The sequence below is a fragment of the Bubalus bubalis genome, chromosome 15, assembly GCF_019923935.1.
Source record: "Bubalus bubalis isolate 160015118507 breed Murrah chromosome 15, NDDB_SH_1, whole genome shotgun sequence".
Classification (NCBI taxonomy): domain Eukaryota; kingdom Metazoa; phylum Chordata; class Mammalia; order Artiodactyla; family Bovidae; genus Bubalus; species Bubalus bubalis.
In genome coordinates, this window is record NC_059171.1 from 12093768 (window position 1) to 12117178 (window position 23411).

Consider the following 23411-nt stretch of genomic DNA (forward strand, 5'->3'; position numbering starts at 1 on the left):
GAATTAGAAAGCATATTCGAAGAAGTAATTGCTAACGTTTTTCCAAATTTGATGGAAACTCTAAATCCTCAGATCCAAGAAGATCAGCAAATCTCAGGAAAAAGAAAAATAAACAACTACACCAAGGCACATAATACTCAATTTACTGAAAACTAGTGAAAAAGAAAATCTTAAAGGTATCCAGAGAAAAAAAGATATTATACTCAAAAGAACAAAGAAGAACCAATACAATCCAGAACACAATGTCTGTAAAGTACTGAAAGAAAAACTAAGTTTAAAAGTACGCCAATCACATGTTCTCAGGTCACCATGGAATTAAATTAGAGATCAGTAACCAGGAAGATGTGGGCAATCCCCACATATATGAGAACCAAATACCCTACTTCTAAATAACCCATGTGTCATAGGAGAAATCTAAAGGAAAGTTAGAAAGTGTTTTGAACTGAATGAAAATGAAAACACATCAAACTTTATGGAATACAGCTAATACAACATTGAAATAAATGTATAACACCAAATGCCTACATTAACAAAGAAAAAAATTCTCAGTTGCTTCAGTTTCCATCTTAATAAAAACAGTACCAAAAAGCAAGTTAAAAACAACATAAGAAGAATAGAGGAAATAATAAAGATCCGAGCAATGAAATATAAAACAAAAAATAAGGCAAAATCAATGAAACCAAAAGCTTGTTCAGTGTGATTAATAACCTCTAGCCAGACTGATCAAGAAGAGGCAAAAATTTCCAATATTAGAATGAAGTGATATCACTACATACTCTGTAATTATTAAAAGTAATAAAATATTATGAACAACTTCATACCAATAAATTAGACAAATCTATTGAAATATAGAATCATTTGAAAGATACAAACTAGCAAGCTCAACCAAAAATAAACCTGTAACTTGAGTAGTCCCTTATCTATTAAAGAAATTGAATTTGTAGTTAAGACTTCCTATAAAGAAAACTTTGAGTCAGAAGCCTTCACTGGTGAATTCTATCAAACTTGAAGGAAAAAATAAAAAGCAATTTTACACAAATTCTTCCAGATAATTGAAGAGGTAGAACACTTTCTAAATCATTCTGTGAAGCCAACACTACTCTGATACCGAAATCAGACAAAGGCAATATAAGGGAAAAATATAGGCCAATATCCCTAATGAATATAGATAGAAATATTCTTAAAATTTTAGCAAATTGAATCCAATCACATAAAAATGCTAATATTTCACCATCAAGTAGGCCTTATCTCAGGAATAGACTGAATTAAGATACAAAAGTTGACTGAAATATTTCACCAACTAACAGACAAAAACAACAAAAACCTAAATTAACCAACAATCATCTAAATAGATGCAGAAAAAACACCTGAAATTTTTAGCATCATACTTCATTAAAAAAAAAAAAAAAACAACCTCTCAGCAAGTTAGGAATAAAAGATAAAGTCCTCACTCTGATAAAGGACATCTACAAAAACTTATGGCTAACCTTGAGCCCAACGGTGAGCGACTTCTGAATGCCTTCTCCCTGAGATCAGAAGCCAAATTGTTTCTTCTCTCACTACCTTCATTGAACATTGTCCTGGTGATTTTAACCAGTAAGAAAGCAAGCTAAACATATAAAAAGCCATCCAGATTGGAAAAGAAATAAAGCTATTATGATTCACAGACAACATGTAGAAAAATTATGAAAATGTAAGGAAAAAAAGGAGAGAGAACTTACAAGTGAAGTCAGCAATGTTATACGCTACAAGATCAGTATAAGAAAATCATCGGTTATATTTCTATATGCTGGAATTAAAATTTTTAAGTATTTATAACAGCATAAAAATATGAAGTGCTCAGGGGAAATTCTGTAAAACTATACTTAAAAAATTAAAACACATTGCTCAGAGAAATTAGGTAGACCTAAATAAGTGGAGACACAATCATATTCATGGATTGGGAAATTCAGTTTTGTTAAGATTTAAATTGTCCCCCAAATTCAAGCACCGATTCATACTATCTCAATCACAACCAGCATAGGTTTTGGGGGTAGAAACAGACAAGCTTAATTCGAAAAATTATATAGATATGCAAAATAAACTTGAAAAAGAACAAAACGAGGACATTTACACTACCTGATTTCAAGTCTTATTATTGAGCTGAAATTATCAAAACATTATGATGTTGCTATAGACAAAGAGCTCAATAAAACAGAAAAGAGTCCAGAAATAGATCCATGTATATGTGGTCACTTGGTTTTTGACAAAGCTGCCAAGACAATTCAATGTGGAAAGGATATTTTCAATAAACAGTGTTAAATAATTAGCCATATTTAAAAAAAATGAACCTTGACATTTACCATACATGCAAGAAAGATTAACTTGAAATGGATCACAGAGCTAATTGTAAAAGCTAAAACCATAGCTTTCTTTTCCTCTGGAAGAAAAAAAAACTCAGAAAACTTTAGTGACCTTGGCAAAAACTTCTTAAAGAATATGCAAAACAGTCACAAATTATAAGGGAAAAATATCAATAAATTAGATTTCATCAAAAAAACTTAATTTGCTCTTCAAAAGGTACTGTTAAAAAATAAAAATATAACAGTGCCTTGGAAAAAAATATTTGTAAACATATATCTGACCAAGAGCACAACAGAAGTCAAACCTTTGCTAAATTTTTTAAGCAGGCACAATATTTGACCAAACACTACACTAATGAGGATATATGGATGGCAAATGAGCTTATGAAAAGCTGGTCAACACCATCAGTCATTGGGGCCATGTAAATTAAAACCATAATGAAATACTACACTCCCACTACAATGGCTAAAATTAAAAAGACTGAGCATAACAAGCATTGGGAAGAATATTAAGCAACTAGAATTCTCGTTCACTGGTGGAAATGTAACATATTACAGACTATTTGGGAAGCAATTTTATATCCTCTTAAAATTTGACCATATAGCTACCATATGACCACTTCCAGGTATTTAACCAAGAAAAATGGAAGCACAGGCTCCTACAAAGTACTTTTTCACAAATGTTCATAGCAGCTTTATTTGAAATGGCAAAAAATGGAAGCAATTTAAGTAATAATAAGTTAATGAATAATAAATCATGATATACAATGGAATACTCCTCTGCAATACAAATGAGTGCTGTGTTGATATATGCAATAACACGGTGAAATCTCCAAATCAGTATACTAAGTGAAATTAACCAAACAAAAAAAATTACACGCTGTTATTTTAGTCACATAAAACTCTTGAAAATGCAAACCAATCTACAGTGACAGGAAGCAGATCAGTGGTTACTTGGGGGCGATGGACAGGAAAGCCTGGCCTGCTGCAGTCCATGGGGCCGCATAGTTGGACACGACTGAGCAACTGAACTGACTGAGGGATGAACAGCATGGGGTGGAAAATAGGGATTGCAACAGAGCATGAAGAAACCTGGTGGAGCTGGTGGAGTCGTCTTACCTGATGGTGCTGATGGCTTCAGTGGCACATATGTATATCAACTTTTATAAAACTGTATGCTTCAAATATATGCTGTTAATTGTATGTCAATTATATTTCAATAAAGCTGTTTTTAAAAGATCATGACAAAATCTGTTTCTCAGCTGCCACTGGTTGCTTTGCAATGCTGCTCTGATTGCAAAACAATTCACGTACACCAACTACTGTCCAACTGTTCGTTTACACCAAAGGGGACACTGAGTGTTAACAATCTGTCTTTTCCCAACCTTGGGGGCTTTCAACCCTCTGGAGAGCTTGCCTGTGCAAGTTTCCACAGCATGAACTTCCTTTCTGGAGCGTGGAAGAAAGCTCTGTGTTGAGGGCTGCACACACACCAAAGCAAATTAAAAACTCATTTCATCGCCCATCAGTGTTTTTCTCAATGTTCTTTTGACAACTCACCATTGATTTTGGAAACTTCCCAGTCTTTTTGTAAGCTTTCGCTGCCAAGGGAAAATGTAAAGTGTCGACCCCGAAATGTTAGTTCATCATCATCGGTGGCCTCAAAAATGAGACTTCCGGGTGCTTTGGGGGGATAGCAAAAGAACAAGCCTGTGTACTCCTTGACCAGCCGTGGGGGATTGTCGTTCACATCCGTAAGGGTCAGGTGGAATTGCGCCGTGGAGCTCAAGTAGGATCCACCTAAGGAATTGAATCATTGAAATACGGTGTCTGCTCTCATTGTCTCAATCAGAAAGGATATTTCCTTTCCTTAAAAAAAATTTTACAATTCAGACCTAGTTTCATTTTCTGCTTTAAAAGTTTTGATAATAAAAATAACTAAGAATTATGAATCTGCCTGCCAGTGTAGGAGACGCAGGAGATACAAGTTCGATCCCTGGGTCAGGAAGATCCCCTGGAGGAGGAAATCACAACCCACTCCAGTATTATTGCCTGGAAAATTCCATGGACAGAAGAGCCTGGCAGGCTACAGTCCATGGAGTTGCAAAGAGTCAGACACAACTGAGCACACACACACACCCCCAAGAATTATGTGCTAATGTTTTATACATGTTACTTCAAAACAATTCTGCATGCATTTATTGATGAGAAGACTGGAGCTCAGAGAAGTTGTGTGACTTGCCCAGGGTCACAAAGCAGTAGAGAGTCTTCCAACTCAGGAGATCTGACTCTAGAGCCCACAACTTCAATTGCTCCTCATCATTGACTTAGGCGTGGTTGTTAAGTTTTCTAAGTGTCAGGACTTCCCTGTGGTCCAGTGGTTGAGACTTTGCCTTCCAGTCCAGAGGGTGAGGATTTGATTCCTACTTGGGGAAGTAAGATCCCACCAGCTGCAAGGCAACTAAACCTGCACTCCACAACTACCGAGCTGAGCCTGCACACCACAGCTAGAGAGACGTCCAAGGGCCGCAGCCAAAAATAAATGAATAAATATTAAAAAAAAAAAAAAACTTTTCTAAGCCTCATTTCTTCAGCCGTAAAATGTGACTATATGAGGATCCATATAAGAATACTACATGACTATATGTAGTATTCTTAGAAAATTGTACAGAGCTGTACAAACGTTATTTGCTGGGGTACCATGGTAAAAATTTTGACCTTGCTGCCTGAACAATTAGTAACTGTGTGATCCTTGGCGAGTTACTTATCAGTATCTTGGTTTCCTCATACATCAAATATAATCAATAATAATCCCTCCCCATAGTGTTGTGTGAGGGGTAAGTGCTTAGAAAGAGGCGGTCAGTACAGCAGGGACACTGACTATTCTCATTCTCCCTGATGTTCCTACAATTTCTGACTCCAACCTGCTTCAATTCCTGTAAATTCTATTTGCCTGCTTTTCTCACCAGCTGTCTGCTTAACCAAAGGAGGAAGAGCTACCGGGTTCTTGAAGTCATTTCATCGACTAGGATCAGTCCAGGGCCAACAACTGCACACCGGGCAGGGTTTTGAACCCTGTTTTTGATTCCCAACACTTCTATACTGTGAGAGGCTTTAGGATATGTCTAAAGTGAAGTGCTGACCCCACAGTACATTTTAGGGGAAGGCAGAGCACAAAGATTTCACCAGAAACTTCCTGCTGATTAAATCAGGAGCTTTTTAAATCAATAATTAAATGTGTAGAGTGTGATAGTGGTATGTGTTAGAAGCACATTAACTAGAAGCAAGAGAGAGAGCCCCCAACCCACTTCAGTGAGGTCTGTGCGCTCACCCACAACCATTTCGAATTCAGCACACACATCTGCGGGTCTAGCTTCCTTGGTTTAACATGACTACAGTACTTTGCTGTTCTTCAACTTTTCACAGACAGGGACCATTTTCATGATTCCCACCTACTGGAATTTCCCCCATTCCCCCACTCCCAAACCTGGGCTTTACATTTTGAAAGTTTCTTTCTTTGCCCTAAATCTGTGTTTATTTAGTCATACTTTGTTCAGTTCTCTTTTTTTTTTTTTTTTTTTTTTGGTAAGTAAAGCAGGTATGTTACTATATATTATATAATTCTGGGGCTTCCCTCATAGCTCAGTTGGTAAAGAATCTGCCTGCAATGCAGGAGACCCGAGTTCAATTCCTGGGTCGGGAAGATCCCCTGGAAAAAGAATGGCAACCCACTCCAGTATCCTTGCCTGGACAATCCCATGGACAGAGGAGCCTGGCAGGCTACAGTCCATGGGGTCGCAAGAGTCGGACACGACTTAGCAACTAAACCACCACCACCATATAATTCTATATTACTACATAGCGGTTTGATCCCACACCCTGGAGAAACCCACAGCCACTTTGGAGGAAGGCAGGGTAGTTCAGTGGGGGCACGGGAACCTTCCCAGAAGCCGTGGTCCCTGCAGGACCCCACAGAGGGAGCAGCGGCCCTGAAGCCCTGCCAGCCTCCAGGGGCAGCCCAGCCGGAAAGAGCTGGGCAGGCATGAGGGTTCTCACCCAGAACACAGCCAGGACGGGGTGAGCCCTTCCCTCCTTGTTTGTCCTCTTCTTGTTTCTCCACTGGCAGATATTCTGACCATTCGACCCAGTGGAGTTTCCCACTCACCTCGCCGTCCCTCCCACTTCTGTTGACGTAGCCCCTGATCACTTGTGTTACCTTTTCTGCATTTGTGTTGGCTCACCTACTTCCGTTGCCACCACTTGTACCCGATACAGACTTTCAGCTTCCCTGTCCAGCAGCGCCACACTGAAGATCTCACCAGTGGCGGGGTCAATTCTTAGCCAGCCTCTCTTGTCGCCTCTCAGTGAATAACTTCAGTAAGAGAAAAGAGCGAAAGAAAGCCCACGTTACCCTGCATGAAAACGTGGAGATAGTTTATGCACCTCTATGCTGTTATATCAGCACTGTCCCTTGCAGACTATTGACATCATATATAAAGAAGCATAATCTAATATCACTAATGCTTTGTTTGCCTACCATCTGCCTTCAAAAGAAGGATTTGTTCATCCCTACAAAGTGGTTTTTGTACTTGTTTTAATTTTTTTTTTTAAAGGTAAAGTCACAACCTCTAGTGAAAAAAAGTTAAACTTCTTTTTCAAATAAAACAACCTGGAATTGTCTATTAAAACCACACCCTCTAAGAAAACGTGAACACTCATTGGTGGATACATGTGAATAGGTGAATACTCAGAGGCACGGTGAACTCTTCATTCAACAGACATCTGCCGAGAGATAGCAAACATCAGGCTGTAGACCAAGAGAGGAAATTACCAAAGGGGGCTGCTAGGCCAGTGGAGGAGATAGAGACAGATAATTCTAGTGTGATGATTGTCAGGGTCCATGTGGAATTCCAGATAAGGTAATGGGATTCAGAGAAGACTTTCTGAAAGAGTGTGCTGTGCTGTGTTTAGTCGCTCAGTCATGTCTGAATCTTTGCGACCCTATGGACTGCAACCCACCAGGCTCCTCTGTCCATGGAGATTCTCCAGGCCAGAATACTGGAGTGGGTTACCATGCTCTCCTCCAGGAGATCTTCCCAACTCAGGGATCGAACCCAGGTGTCCTGCATTGCAGGCGGATTCTTTACCAGCTGAGGCACCAGGGAAGCCCCTCCTGAAAGAGTTCAGTTCAGTTCAGTTCAGTTGCTCAGTCGTGTCTGACTCTTTGCGACCCCATGAACTGCAGCATGCCAGGCCTCCCTGTCCATCACCAACTCCCAGAGTTTACTCAAACTCATGTCCATTGAATCAGTGATGCCATCCAACCAAACATCTCATCCTCTGTCATCCCCTTCTCCTGCTGCCCTCAATCTTTCCCAACATCAGGGTCTTTTCCAATGAGTCAGCTCTTTGTATCAGGTGGCCAAAATATTGGAGTTTCAGCTTCAACATCAGTCCTTCCAATGAACACCCAGGACTGATCTCCTTTAGGATGGACTGGTTGGATGTCCTTGCAGTCCAAGGGACTCTCGAGAGTCTTCTCCAACACCACAGTTCAAAAGCATCCATTTTTCTGTGCTCAGCTTTATTTTTTTTTATTTTATTTTTTAACTTTACAATATTGTATTGGTTTTGCCATATATCAAAATGAATCCGCCACAGGTATACATGTGTTCCCCATCCTGAACCCTCCTCCCTCCTCCCTCCCCATACCATCCCTCTGGGTCATCCCATTGCACCAGCCCCAAACATCCAGTATCATGCATCAAACCTGGGCTGGTGACTTGTTTCATATATGATATTATACATATTTCAATGCCATTCTCTCAAATCATCCCACCCTCTCCCTCTCCCACAGAGTCCAAAAGACTGTTATATACATCAGTGTCTCTTTTGCTGTCTCATATACAGGGTTTATTGTTACCGTCTTTCTAAATTCCATATATATGCGTTAGTATACTGTATTGGTGTTTTTCTTTCTGGCTTACTTCACTCTGTATAATAGGCTCCAGTTTCATCCACCTCATTAGAACTGATTCCAATGTATTCTTTTTAATGGCTGAGTAATACTCCATTGTGTATATGTACCACAGCTTTCTTATCCATTCATCTGCTGATGAACATCTAGGTTGCTTCCGTGTCCTGGCTATTATAAACAGTGCTGTGCTCAGCTTTCTTCACAGTCCAACTCTCACATCCATACATGACCACTGGAAAAACCATAGCCTTGACTAGACAGACCTTTGTTGGCAAAGTAATGTCTCTGCTTTTGAATATGCTATCTAGGTTGGTCATAACTTTCCTTCCAAGGAGTAAGCATCTTTAAATTTCATGGCTGCAGTCACCATCTGCAGTGATTTTGGAGCCCAGAAAAATGAAGTCAGCCACTGTTTCCACTGTTTCCCCATCTATTTGTCATAAAGTGATGGGACCAGATGCCATGATCTTTGTTTTCTGAATGTTGAGCTTTAAGCCAACTTTTTCACTCTACTCTTTCACTTTCATCAAGAGGCTCTTTAATTCTTCTTCACTTTCTGCCATAAGGGTGGTGTCATCTGCATATCTGAGGTTATTGATATTTCTCCCAACAATCTTGATTCCAGCTTGTGTTTCTTCCAGCCCAGCGTTTCTCATGATGTACACTGCATAGAAGTTAAATAAGCAGGGTGACAATATACAGCCTTGACGGACTCCTTTTCCTGTTTGGAACTCTCTCTGTTGTTCCATGTCCAGATCTAACTATTGCTTCCTGACCTGCATACAGGTTTCTCAAGAGGCAGGTCAGGTGGTCTGGTATTCCCATCTCTTGAAGAATTTTCCACAGTTTATTGTGATGCACACAGTCAAAGGCTTTGGCAGAGTCAATAAAGCAGAAATAGGTGTTTTTCTGAAACATCTGAAAGAGTAGATATTAGCTAAAGTGAGAAAAAGAAGGATGCTTTAAGCAGAAGGAATTGCAAGAACTAAGGCAGAGAGGCCAAGGAATAGCTTAGGATGTGGGGGCATCAGACATTCCAAGAGTGAAGGGATAAAAATAGGGCACAGTGGATGGCAAAGGATGAAGCTCAAGGGATGGAAGGAGCTGGGTTGTGGGAAGCAATGGGCAGGCATGAGATGGTGACCTAGTCATGTTTATATTTTCAGTGGAACTCATTGGTAGGTGCATGAAAGGTGAAATTGAGCGAGAAAAGTCTAGAACCAAAGGAAAACAGATGGCTACAGCCTTTTGGGAACAAAGCACATAGCCATAACGTTGTCTGTATCTTTAAATTAAAAAAAAAACCCACCTCTGGAAATTTTCTCCAAATTAAAAAACAATTTAATAGAAGTCTTAAAAATGAATTATACACATACATTCAAAGCTTTTCTATAAGTTAAAAAATACTGGAAACAACCTACATGTCTGGGAGTAGGAGAATGATTAAAAAGTAATAATGTTGTTGGTTCAAACTAATTTTTTCCCAGTGTTAGAATATTCTATATGCCAAGCACTGTGTTAGGCTCTGTGTATGGGCAATGAATTAAAAATTGCATGTGTTTGGTTGGATGGCATCACTGACTCAATGGGCATGAGTTTGAGCAAGCTCCCGGAGTTGGTGATGGACAGGGAAGCCTGGTGTGCTGCAGTCCATGGGATCACAAAGAGTCGGACAGGACAGAGGGACTGAACTGAACTGCTATAGTCGGGATTTCTGAGTGAGATGGAGAACCTTCTGGAGGGTTTTCAGAGGAGTTATGTGATTTTGCTTTTTTTAAAGACCCACTCCCATTGCAGTGAATGGATGGGTGGAAGAGTTGATAATGTGGCCTGGATCACTGAGGAAGTGATGAGAAGCAGGTCAATTCTGGATATAGTTCAATGAAAGAATCACTAATATTTATTGATAGATTGGATTAGGATCCATTGGGTACTAATGGATTCCAAGTTTGCGGGTCTAAAAGAAAGAGAATTAAATTGCTCAGGTTTTAGCAGGAGCTTTGGAGTTATCCTTAAATCTTAAATGACTTACTCCTAGCATCCCAACTATTGATTACTCTCCATTCATGAAGTACTTTTTTCATTTGTTTCTGCCAGGACATTATCTTTCTTACTCATCTTCCTGATTTTAACTTAATAGTACATACATCACATCATTTCCTCAGATAAGAGAATGAACATCTGAGGAATGTTCTTAAATGACTTTGTTTTCTCCACTCATAAACTCAAATTTTTACTCACTTGCCCTTGACTAATGACTTTCTCATGGCATTCTCATGAAGGAGATGGAAGCATTTGTTAAAGAGTAAACTGTTGTAAAATCAGGAACATTTTGTGCCCCATCACGATTAGTGACTCTGATGTACAGAGTAGTATCTACACTAACCATCCAGTACAACACATCTCTTCTTTCCTTTCTCTTATTTGTCTTTGTGAAAGTTGATAAGTGCTTGCAGTGTAAAATAGTAGGTGGGAACTTTATTCCAACAGACAATCAGAAAAACGTCTTGAAACTGATTCCAGGTACCAAAAGGATCACTCAGTGGGAGGCAAGACTCCCCTCAAATATTTAGAGACACTTAAGGAATTGTCATTCATAGCATTCATAATCACTTGCATGGGTTTTAAGCCATACTAAAATATTTGTCATGCCATGGACAGTAGAGCTGATGTTATACAATAGAAACAAAAGATTCAGGTTCAAGTCCTGTCCTTGGGCTTATTAACGAGATGATCTTAAGAAGGTTATAGATATTGATACAGACATGGATGTATACACATACATCTGTTATCTTGGAAAATTTGATTATTGTTGCATATATTTAAGGAAAATCTGTGTGGGTTCTATCACCCTGAAAAACAAATGAGAACTACTAAAATGGAAATACTTACACATCTTGTCTAACCATCTTAGCCCACGTACTTACCTTTCCAGGGCTGAGCTCCCCTGGACCTGCTCTGAAGATCTCCTCACGGAGAAGGTTCCCTTCACCCTCTCAGGTGGCTGAGTCCACCCCATCAGGTTTCTGCTTTATTTTGCTGTCTAGAACGCCCGTCTGCCTCAGGAGCTGGAGCTTGTCTCCGGACCCTGGCCCTGTGACTGGTCCAGACACAGAGCCTACCTCTGGGCAGCCGGGTCTCCAGCCCCACCTCCTGGACTGCTCAGCTGGGACTGCAGTAGGCAGGCTGGGCTGGAATCTGACCTGTTTCCCACTCCCAAGTCTGGATGCTCCCCAATGCCCCCCAGGTGACTGGCGCCTGCCAAAACCAAGGGCAGATTCACCAAGCACACTGGGACACAGCTTCAGATCCCTGGCAGTAAGTTACATACAGTAAGTTATGTAGTAACTTACTTTAGGGGAGAGCCTTCAAGTCAGGCCAGCTTCTCTGCCCACCCGCCCCCCAGCCCTTCCTCCTCCCACGGGCCGTGACTACAGCACCCAGCCAAGCTTCCCAGCACAGCTCCTCTCTACCTGACGTCCAGACCTTCCGGATCCTTGGCAGTCATGTTGCCCACTTTTGTGCCTTTAACCACAGCCTCACTGACTTTTGCTTCAGATACTTGTTGGAAAAATTGCGGGGCCTCATTCACGTCTGTCACCATCAGTCTGAAGGTAGCAGAAGAGCTGGCATTATACTGTACACCAGGCACCAGAGGCTCAGGATTTTCTGCTTGGACTACAATATTATGAATGGCTACTGTTTCAAAATCAAGAGGCTGTACAGGGGGAAAAAGAAGGAAAATCAATTGGGGGATAATTAAGTCCCTTAAAATCCGCCCCCTCCCCAAGGCGCCCTAAAAAAAGCTCTGACAGAGCATCCGTTCTTAATCTAGTGTCAGCAAAAACTTTTTCTCTGGATAGCAGAGCCATGGAGAAGCTTTTGCTACAGGACTTACCAGGACTTTGAATATGCTAATGTGTGTTCTGACTCTCCCAGAAGAGGGAATCAATACAGCACTCCTCCAATTTATTTAATCCTGGGATAATTCATTCATTCATCAGAAATTTATTGATTCTCTCAAGACAGTTCTCAGAAGTCACTGGGAAATGCTTATACAGAGATTTCCACATGGTGTGGGGCTTCCCTGGTGGCTCAGTGGTAAAGAATTCCACCTGCCAATACGGGAGATGCAAGTTCAATCCCTAGGTCCAGGGAATCCCCTAGAGAAGGAAATGGGAACCCACTCCAGTATTCTTGCCTGGAGAATCCCATGGACAGAGGAAGCTGAAGCAGCTACAGACCATGGGGTTGAAGAGCTGCACACAGCAGCAGCTAAACAGCAACCAGATTGTATGGAGAATGATTTCCCAGAAACCTCAGGATTCGCATTTCAAAATAAAAGAACTTAAACTCTTGGTGGGTGGGAGAGGTTAGCATAAACTAGAGCATACCTGCTCATTTTACATCTAAAAACTGTCTCAGAAACTATAAATACCTACCCCTCAAAATGGCCAAAACCTTACTAAAGACAACCTAGAATTTTGTGCATGAGAACTTGGCGTTGGTAACATCAAACTGGGGCCCCAAACATGGCTGAACAGAAAGAAATGGAGGTTGAACTCCGAACGCAGCTAAGGTTCCTAGCAAACTGCTGTCAGTCTTAAGGGGAATTACAATGGCCATTAAGAGGAATGTTCCAATTAGACAAGAGCATTTAAGAAGAGCACTTAAAAGCAAGGAATATCTATTTTAATTGGCATGAAGAAGCCTCCAAAATACTTCAAAATTCCAAAATAGTTTCATTGAAAATTTCATTGCAAAAGCCTGATAAAAAATTAGAGATATAAAAGGTATCCAAAAAAGACTACAGGACTGATGTAATTCCTACTGCTCCCCTCCACAGAAGTTCACTGAACATCTAGATCACTTCTAAGTAAGATAAAACACTAAAACATTAATTACTGAACATAGATTTTACCCACTTTGGTTTCCTTTTGCAGAGGAACTAAAGATATTTGGATCTATTAGTATATATGGCTAGTGCCACATTAAAAATGTTTACTATGAGGAAGCATATTTTTCTAAAAATTATGAAATGTATTCATGAATTTGCTAGTCTAAAGAATGCTAGGGTAACAGTTCATAACTGCTTAGCAAGTATTCACTATAAATTAAGGCTTCTAAGTGTTAAGAATTCTAACGTGTGCAAGCTCAGTCACTCATGTAATTTAAGACAATAAGAATTAATTGTGTATGCAAGGAGAATAGGATGTATTTTTTGTTTTGGAGGCTTTTTTGTTTTGTTTTGTTAAAAAGAGTATGAGGTATGGCAATATATTTTGTTGAGGGAAATAAAAGTGGTTTTTTTTCTCTAGTTATTTTAAAATAGGAAGGAAAAAAAATAAGGAAAAACTATGGACATAGAAAATAAAGAAGAATGAAAGAAAGAAAAAGAGGAAAAAAGAGGAAATCCTGTGCGGTCAATTAGCTAAAAAAATTGTTATTACAAGAATATTCTTATGTAAAGCTAAAACTTAATTTTCTTTCATCTGCTAAAAGGACAAATTTTATTAGATCTATTAATAAAAAAAGATCTACTCTTTATGAGAAATTTGAAAAGTTTTTATCTTTAAAACAATCTATTTAGAAAGCAAAGACTTTGTGTTTTATCAAAATAATTTTTTGTGTTTTATATCTTTATTATCAACTCTTTGATTATTTAAGTAAACTGAGTTGTCTCAATATTAGAAAAGCAAAGTTTGGCTCAGAAGTATGTAACTTACTGCATTTGCTCTTGAAATAATTAAGTGGATAATTAAGTATTGTTTCATAATGATCTGTGATCCTTTTTAGTTGTGTCCAAATCTTTTGAATTTTTTGACAGAACTTCCCAAAATCAAATTATAAGTGAAGTCTTTTTGACCTGGAAATAACTTTGGGATTTTCCAGAAGTACTTTGGAAAAATCAGAAAAGACATTTTCTTTCTCCTTATAAAAAGAGAGATGTTCCACTAATTAAGATTATTTGATATGTTAAATTACATGGAAAACTTTGTCAAACAAGTAATACTAAGCCTTTTTTTTTTTTAATGATTTGAGTGTTCAGGCTTTTTTCTTTTTTTTAAAAAAATGTATTTATTTTTGGCTGCACCAGGTCTTCATTGCACACAGGCTTTCTCTAGTTGCAACGAGCGGGGGCCACTCTCTAGTTGCCGTCCTCAGGCTTCTCACGCAAACCATGGGCTCTAAAGTGCATGGGCTTTAGCAGTTGTTGTGCATGGTTTTAATGTGTCGTGTGGAATCTTCCCAGAGCAGGGATCGAACCCAAGTCCATTGGGCCACTAGGGAAGTCCAAACCTTCTTTATGTTATATTTACATAGGTATGTAAATGTTATAGAAATTATACAAAATTCCTGGAAATCTATTATTTTCTGGTATGATGTTATCAGTCATAATTCTAATTATCTTAAACATTACGCATTGCAAAAATTACCAAATTTTCTTGTCAATTCCATTACAATGAATTCTTATCAGATATTTAATAATGGACATTTTAAGAATTTTGTCATTTACAGATAGCTAATTATTTTATTCTGATGCTTTTGCAAAAGTATTCCTACAAAACTATTTCATCTTCAGAGAAACCCATAAAAAGGGCTCTGACAGGTATTCTAGAATATCTGATCATTTTAAAATCATAAAACTAAACTGGATAAGAATTCCAGAATAACAGAAAAACTAGATTAAAATAGAGCCAGTATTAATTACATTGAACTAAATAAACTGAGGAGGTTGATTATAATTTGTATGACTTTCTGTTCTAATACAGTACATATTTCTTAATGTTTTGTTTTTCCAGATTTAAAGAAATGTTTTCTTTTAAGTAATCTATGACTTACAGCAATCGATAAAGCATACCTTTTTAAACAAAAATGACATTTTTTTTCTAGGTGATCTTTCCAGAATTCAGAAACTCTCAATATATTCTTTTCATGGCAATATAGATAGTCATTCACATATGTTCAATAAGAATCTGTTCTCCTCATAATGGAACACATTTGGAAACATTGATTACATTGCTAAGGCTTGGACTGGATTGTCACATTTGAGAGAGATGTGTATAGACTCAGAGAGTACTTTGCTTTGAAGATTCCAGCATGAGCTTACATGCTATGCTATGCTAAGTCACTTCAGTCGTGTCTGACTCTGTGCGACCCCATAGACGGCAGCCCACCAGGCTTCCCCATCCCTGGGATTCTCCAGGCAAGAACACTGGAGTGGGTTGCCATTTCCTTCTCCAATGCATGAAAGTGAAAAGTAAAAGTGAAGTCATTCAGTCATATCCGACTTCTAGCGACCCATGGACTGCAGCCTACCAGGCTCCTCTGTCCATGGGATTTTCCAGGGAAGAGTACTGGAGTGGGTTGCCATTGCCTTCTCTGATGAGCTTACATGGTCAATCACTATTCTTGCTGTGCTTATGTAAATAATCAAGCCAAATTTAATGCAAAAAAAATTACTTTACTGGGGTTATCCTTATAAAGAATTTTTTAAAAAGCAGGAATAATTGTAGAGAGAAAAATTCTATTTGAACCTTTACATTCCCCATGGACAGAGGAGCCTGGCAGGCTATAGTTCATGGGATCACAAAGAATCGAACATGACTGAGTGACTAAGCACAGCATAGCACATTAGTCTCAGCTTCCCAGGTGGTGCTAGTGGTAAAGAACCCGATGCCAATGCAGGAGACAAAAAATGAGGGTTGATCCCTGTGTCAGGAAGATCCCCTGGAGGAGGGCATGACAACCCACTCCAGGACTCTTGCCTGGAGAATCCCATGGACAGAGGAGCCTGGCGAGGTATAGTCCATAGGGTTGCAAAGAGTTGGACGTGACTGAAGCAACTTAGCATGCACACATATACCCATAAACTGGACTGGATCCTGAATTTTTCTAGTTTCCTCAAATATCCGGCTACAACTCTCCAAGCTAATGTTTCAGGTGTCTCCCACCTTTCTGAATTGGAATTGGTGAGAACAAAGACTGCCCTTGAACCTCCTTGGAAGGGATCTGCCCGGTCCTCCTTACTCCCCACACGGCAGCCAAACTTTAGAGTCTTAAACCTTAGATACACATCTCACAGCTGAAGAGGGGTCCACCGGACATCTGGTCTTATAAAAATACTGAATCTCCAAATCAGATTGAGTAGGAAGAGAGGCAGCTGACAGTGCGGTAGATGCTCCCTTCCAGGACATCAGATCAACACTTCATACTTCAGCTGAACATGAAACTCTCTCTTTTTCCCTTCCCTTTCCTTCACTCTGGCATTGGCCTGGAAAGGTAAACCACCATCTGTATCTCCCAGGCCGTCGCTAAGGGAGGCAGCCTCTGAAATTTAAAACAACTAGGATTTGGGGCAGGGAGAAAACCTAACTGACATCTAACTTGAACAGGCGTATACAACTAACTATCCCTATGAGTGAACCCACTAACAGTGCTGCCTCGATGGAAGCAATTTGTGTCCTGACAGCATTTATCTTTGTCTGTGATGGTTATCATTCTCTGTATGTACCTAGACGGCTGGTACATTGTCATCAGGCAATGTCTCCTAGGTTATCTAACTGCGCCCCTGAGTGTTCACAAATCAACTGAGATACCTCATTGGTTGAACTCCCTGGATTTACATCAGTAAATGAGTTAGAAAGGAATTGTCAAGACGTATTCATGACTCAGGATTCCCTTTCTTTAGCCGGTGCATTCTTCTTAAGTGAAGTGAAGTGAAAGTTGCTTAGTCGTGTCTGACCCTTTGAGACCCCATGGACTATACAGTCCATGGAATGCTCCAGGCCAGAATACTGGAGTGGGTTGCCTTTCCCTTCTCCAGGGGATCTTCCCAACCCAGGGATAGAATCCAGGTCTCCCGATTTGCTGGTGGATTCTTTACCGTCTGAGCCACCAGGGAAGCCCTCCTTGGTTAAGAGTGCATGTAAACCAGAATATGATTAGGAACCTTTCCTTAATTCTTGAAAATATTGAAAAATTCACTGTTAGAGCAATAGCTGCCCAACAAAAATCTTAAGACTTTCTGGCCAAAGTTGTTCTTGATATAAGATAGCCCTTGATTCTCTTTCAGGTGAGCAGGAGATGTCTATGCTGTAGCCAACACCACCTGCTGTACCTGCAGAACGCTTTCGGGGCAGCAGAAATTCAGGATCATCAGATCACTGAACAAGCCACTTGCCTTCAAAGGATGACTTCTGCCATGGAATCTTTCTTTGAATTATTTGCATTTGATTGGTTTGGGTCTTGGGGGCCATGGCTCAAAGGTACACTCCAAACACAAGGAATTATCCTGCTTGTTAGAATCAGAGTACTCTCTCTCATGTGCTGCATTCTCTCAAAAGCTTTAAATACATGCTCACAAGCACTCACTACCAAGTCTCACTAAGACTAAGAACATCAGAAAGGGGACAGAAAGAATAACCAACTTAAAAACTCTAAACCTGCAGTTGACACCTGTGAATATCACAGGGATTAAGTAAAAAAAAAAAAAAAAAAAAAAAAAAAAAAAAAAAAAAAAAACCATTATGACCTGTGAATATCACACAGAAGATCAACAGAAGAAAGAACTAAAGAGCAGTATCTGATAGTGGCATTTAATGCTTCAAGTTTTTATCACATTTCTCAGATAAGTGAGAATCTGATCAAAATGGGGAAACTGTTAAAGGGCTTCCCCGGTGGCTCATCAGTAAAGCATCCACCTGTGGTGCAGGAGACGCAGGAGACATGGGTTCGATTCCTGGCTTGGGAAGATCCCCTGGAGAAGGAAATGGCAACCCATTCCTGTATTCTTGCCAGGAGAATCTCATGGACAGAGAAGCCTCGTGGGCTACAGTCCACAAAGAGTTGGGCTCTTTGGGGTTGCAAAAAGTCAGACACAACTGAGCATGCACACACTTTAAAGAAACAGCAGGCCCAAAATAGAATCACTTGTGCCAAACCCCATGTCAGCAACAAAACTTAATACCTGACTTATTGCATTCTCAATCCCTGCCCCAGGAATGCAACTTTAACCAGTCAGTCTTGAATCTGGTCAGCCCTAGTGAGGTAATCAACCCAGTAGGCCCTTTTGTTCCTTTTAGGAAGGCAACCTTGTCTGAAACAAGACATTCTTTGCCAATAATTTCCTTTTTCCACTCCCATTCTACCTTTAAAAATCTTTCCTTTTCTACAGCTTGGTAGAGCTCCTTTCTATTTGCTAAATGGAATGACACTTGACTTATGAATTATTTAATAAAGCCAATTTGATCCTTAAACTTACTCCATTGAATTTTTTATGTTTGTGCATACATGAATTTTTTCATCAGGAGAGGTTATGTAGCTTTTGTCAGAGTCTCGAAGGTACCCATGACCTCAAAAAGATGAAAGAACCAGAGAAAAGCTCAAAAAGCACATTATAGATTCTGGGAACCGCCCTGTTTTATTCACTCTTCCAGGCCTGGAGGACCCAGGATCTCTTGGGAAGCTGTCAGTTCTTTAACTTTAGTTTACATCAGTTTCTCATCAGTTAAACAAAAATGGTATTTTCCTTTCATAAAGAAGAAAAGCTGACACATGACTGCATTAGCTCAGCCTGCTCTTCCCTCAACATCTGAAAAAATTCTCCCCATCAGTCAAAAGTTGGCTCAGTGCTGTTCTCTGCATACCATCTTCCCCAAATCCCACTCTGTATCCCCAAATAGATGAGCTCCATGCCTTCTGTAATCTTATAGGACTTAACTCAGGATCCTAATTGCTTGCTTCTCTATTCCAGATCCTTACTGGCCATGAGCTGTCTGAGAAGAGGAACTGTATTGTATTCTTTGCTTCTCATCACTTCCCTGACAAACAGTGTGCATAGTATACCCATTAGGAAATACAAAAATGAGAAGGTCTTGGTCCTTCTCAAGCCCTTGCAGGCTCCAGTGGGAAAGAGATTCTGGAGAAAATCTTCACTCTTTAGAAACCCTCTCCTCCATGAACACACAAACACACACAATATCGCAACCCAATTACTAGCTCAAAAGGAAGTAAGATAGAAAATTTCCTCATATGAATGAGAAAGAATTATGTGTAAAGACTCAAGGTCATCTGAGAATGAATCGGCTCTTGTTAAAATGCAGGATATAAAATTTTGTAATCCAGCTGAGATGTAAAAAGAGAGGATTTTCATAGAAATAAGCATCCAGTGCCTACAGGGTATGACCCCATGATGACCTCTTGGTCAAGACCTCATGGTGGGATAGGGCTTCCCACCCAGGGGAGTTGGGAAAAGATGTGTGCATGCTGGAGCGTCTGACTCCCAGGGATCCACCCATCATCTCAGGGGAGGAGGGCAGGGTCGTCAAACTAAAAGTCTGGTAGATGAAGCAGGAAGCCAACAGCCCCCAGAGCAAGCCCGCCATGTGGACCAAGGATGCGGCAATCTGTTCCTTGTGGGTCAAGCCAAGACCAGGCTCAGACAAGCAGCACAGCACTCTGTGAGCTCGGGCAGAGGACACACACCTCATCCTTATATCAAACAGGTCCTAAGTCCCCTCCCTGGCTTTCCGATCCTTTCACGGAAAGGTGAGGGTGAGGTGAGGTGAGAGATACAGAAACCAGAGGTGAGGGATACAGAAACGAAATGGTGTACCTGCAAATAAGGAGCAGCGGGAGTTAGCAGGACAGAATGTGTGACCTGAGAGAAGAGAGAGGTGATGGAGAAGACGATACACGTCAAGCTAGGAAGCTGGGACCTGATCCTTGATGAACAGAGAGAGGCGGCGAGCACAAGACTGACAAGGTGGAACTTGTATTGGAGGAAGTTAACTCTGGGAGGCGCTAGGGGAGGGGTGGATTTGAGCCAATCTGACCAGGGCAGGGAGGCCTGTTAGGAGAGGGTGTCAGTATTCCTTCAACCCTTACTGAATGGAAGTAACAGCTTGCTATCAGTCAGTCTGCTTAACTTTCACACCAGGAAACCACACGGAACCACATTTTCCAGGAAAAAATTAGAAATGGAAGATACTAAAATTAGCAAGTGATAACCAGCAGAGTTTAATCAAGAACAGGCTTTGTCAAACCATGTGCCCTGTCTTTCACTACACAGGGCTATGCCTGCAGAGTCAAGTCAAGAGACCCTCATGACCTTACTCATCAGGTAGGCAGAAAACACCCACTTATGCCACAATCCCTCTTCCGTACATGACTGCTTGAAAGGTCAACCCCATGATTTAGATTCAACCTGGAAGCAGAGATAAAGTGCTGAAGGAAAGGAGCTGAGACCAGGGACATTTAACATTTTCATCAATAATCAGTGATAAGAAAAAAATGCACATTAGCTTTCCACATGATATTCTAGCTGCTTAAAAATGCATCATGTACTGAGAATTCAAAAGGACCAGCCATAATGAAGAAGTGACAAAATTTGTATCAAAAAAAAAAAAAAATTAAAGCCAAAACAAACCTCTGAATTTCAATTTCAGGAGAGTTATTGATGAGTCTGGCAGGGCTCAGAGAAATAGCCTTCCTCGCTCCTGATACCTGCTTGGTCTCAAGAATATGTTGATCTATCACTCAATAGGCCAGAGCTCAGGGTGGCGGTAAAGACAGGGAGGACAGCAGTTCTAAAACGTGTTTATTCCCAAGCATCACTTGGGGCATATGAATTCACATAAAAAGTATATCTTGGTCTTTTCCTCTGGTTCCTGACACTGAGCTCCTAAATCCCTTGCAATTTCCTGGGTGATAGGGACGCCTTTTGTTCTAATGAGGTGACTCTTGGTGTCTCCTGGTAACCAGGACGGGAACAGGTTACCAGACCAAGACCAAGGCATGGTTAGAAGCTTGGGATTTTCAGCACAACCCCTTCCACCTCCCAGGAAGGGCACAGGGGCCGGAGACTGAGTTCATGATCAATCATGTCTACATGATGAAGCCTCAATAAACATCCCCAGAGTAAGGCATTCAGAGAGCTTCTGGGTTAGTGAGCACATCCACGAGCTAGGGAAGTGACACACAGCTCAACTCCATGAGACAGAAGTTCCTGCTCTCGGGGTCCTCCCAGGCCTCACCTCATCTATCTCTTCATCTGGCTGCTCCGCTGGATCCTTCATCATATCCTTTATTACATGATACATTGGTAAATACATTTCCATGCGCTCTGTGAGCTGTTCTAGCAAATGCTGGAACTTAAGGAGGGAGTCGTGAACCTCTGATGTATAGCCAGTCAGTCAGAAGAACAGGTGACAACCTGGGACTTGCTACTGGCTTCTGAAGTGGGGTGGGAGAGTGGAACTGAGCCCTTAACCTGGGGGGGTCGGATGCTGTCTCCCAACAGACAAGTGTCATAATTGAGTTACACTGTAGGACACCAGGCTGGGCTTTCCACACACCTGGTATCCACCCTGAAGTGCAGTGATTACTCAAGAGTAGAGGAGAAAGCCTTCGCAGGGCACTTGCTAAGAAGACTGATTTCCAGGCCCCCTCCCTCCCCCCAGAGTCAGAGAGCCAGAGTCAGCTGTCCCCAGAGGGCACTCTGGGATCGGGCAAGTTTGGCCCCCTTGGCAAGAAGAGAAAACGTCTCATCTGTCCACAGCCAGAGTCCTAGCTTCTGCCCTCACACATCTTAAAAGTTATGTGTGTATTTTTGCACTGAATCCTCCAGGATCCTCATCAAGAAGGTTCCACCAATTTAGGTTTTCAGATCAGAAAACTGAGGTCTGAGAGGTTACAACATTTGCGTCAAGGTCGCAGAACTAGTACATGGCAATCCCAGGCTGCCATAGCAGTCCTTTCCTGAAAGGAGTCAGAAGCCAGGGGTCAAGTTCCCAGCTCCTTCATCTAGCAGAGGGGCTGACTGTAACTCGTGAGCCTGAACCTCAGCTGGATGATGGGACTGTTTATGCCTCCCTTGGGATCAGCTTGAGAGGCAAAGAAGTATGTGCAAAAGTGCTTCATGAAGCGAAAGGGGCTTCAGTTGTGGAGTGTGCGCTCCTTGGTGAATTTTACCTGTTGCCATTTGCACATTTAGGGCTTCCCTCATAGCTCAGTTGGTAAAGAATCCACCTGCAATGCAGGAGACCCCAGTTTGATTCCTGGGTCCAGAGGGTCCCCTGGAGAAGGGATAGACTACCCACTCCAGTATTCTTGAGCTTCCCTTATGGCTCAGCTGGTGAAGAATCTGCCTGCAATGGGGGAGATCTGGGTTCGATCCCTGGGTTGGGAAGACCTCCTGGAGAAGGGAAAGGCTACCCACTCCAGTATTCTGGCCTGGAGAATTCCATGGACTGTATAGTCCATGGGGTCGCAAAGAGTCGGACTCCACTGAGTGACGTTCACTTTCATTTGCACATTTAATTCAGGTGAACAGGTGCTGATAGGACCGTGATAGTTTAACATTGGGATTAAAATTTTTTTTTAAATGACCAATACAATGGTTCTGAAGCAATGGAAGGCTTAATGAGGAGGGAATTAGAAGTAAGGCTAACTAAGCTATGCGTGAGAAACCACATGCGTGCGTGCTCAGTCGCTTCTGTCATGTCTGACTCTTTGTGACCCTGTGGACGTGTAGCCCACCAGGCTCCCCTGTCCAAGGGATTCTCCAGGCAAGAATGCTAGAGTGGGATGCCATACCCTCCTCTAGGGGGTCTTCCTGACCCAGGAATCGAACCCATGCCTCCTGTATCTCCTGCATTGCAGGCAGGTTCTTTACCACTGAGCCAACAGAGAAACCACATAGTAGAGTCTAAGTTTAAAAATCTGAAAACTGCATGAACACATCTGTCATGGCAAGGACACACACCCGAGGGGCGGTTGGCTGACATCAGTGCATCCTGGTCAGGGATCCACACCTCTGGGCTGGCTTAGCATTTGAAAGACCCCGATCAGAGCCACGCCCCAGAGGCAGCTGCTACAGGCTCTGAGCTAGCACTGTCTCAAGCTGCATAGAAGGCTTGTTAATTAGCAAAGTGATCTTGGAAAGAGGTTTTTGTGATATCAGTGGTATTCAAGACATGCAATTTGGTGGAAAAATACATTCTTGAAGAAGAACGTAGCATCTGGCTGGCCCAGCAGCTTATACCCTTCAGAGTTCCAGGACTCCAGTTCGGGTCTATCGTCACCTTTTC

The 23411-nt window shown here is 41.2% G+C and overlaps 1 protein-coding gene across 4 annotated transcripts in view; it reads right to left on the reverse strand.

Annotated features, from left to right (window-relative positions):
* The window catches only part of CDH17 (cadherin 17), an 86216-nt gene that overhangs the window by 3788 nt on the left and 59017 nt on the right, over window positions 1–23411 (reverse strand). For all 4 annotated transcript variants that reach the window (XM_006076287.3, XM_006076285.3, XM_044928532.1 and 1 more), the window contains 3 exons: window positions 11793–12037; window positions 6584–6714; window positions 3903–4142 (listed from right to left, as the gene is read on the reverse strand). In XM_006076287.3, the coding sequence (XP_006076349.2) occupies window positions 3903–4142; window positions 6584–6714; window positions 11793–12037 (616 nt within the window). The remainder of the gene's footprint in view (window positions 1–3902; window positions 4143–6583; window positions 6715–11792; window positions 12038–23411) is intronic.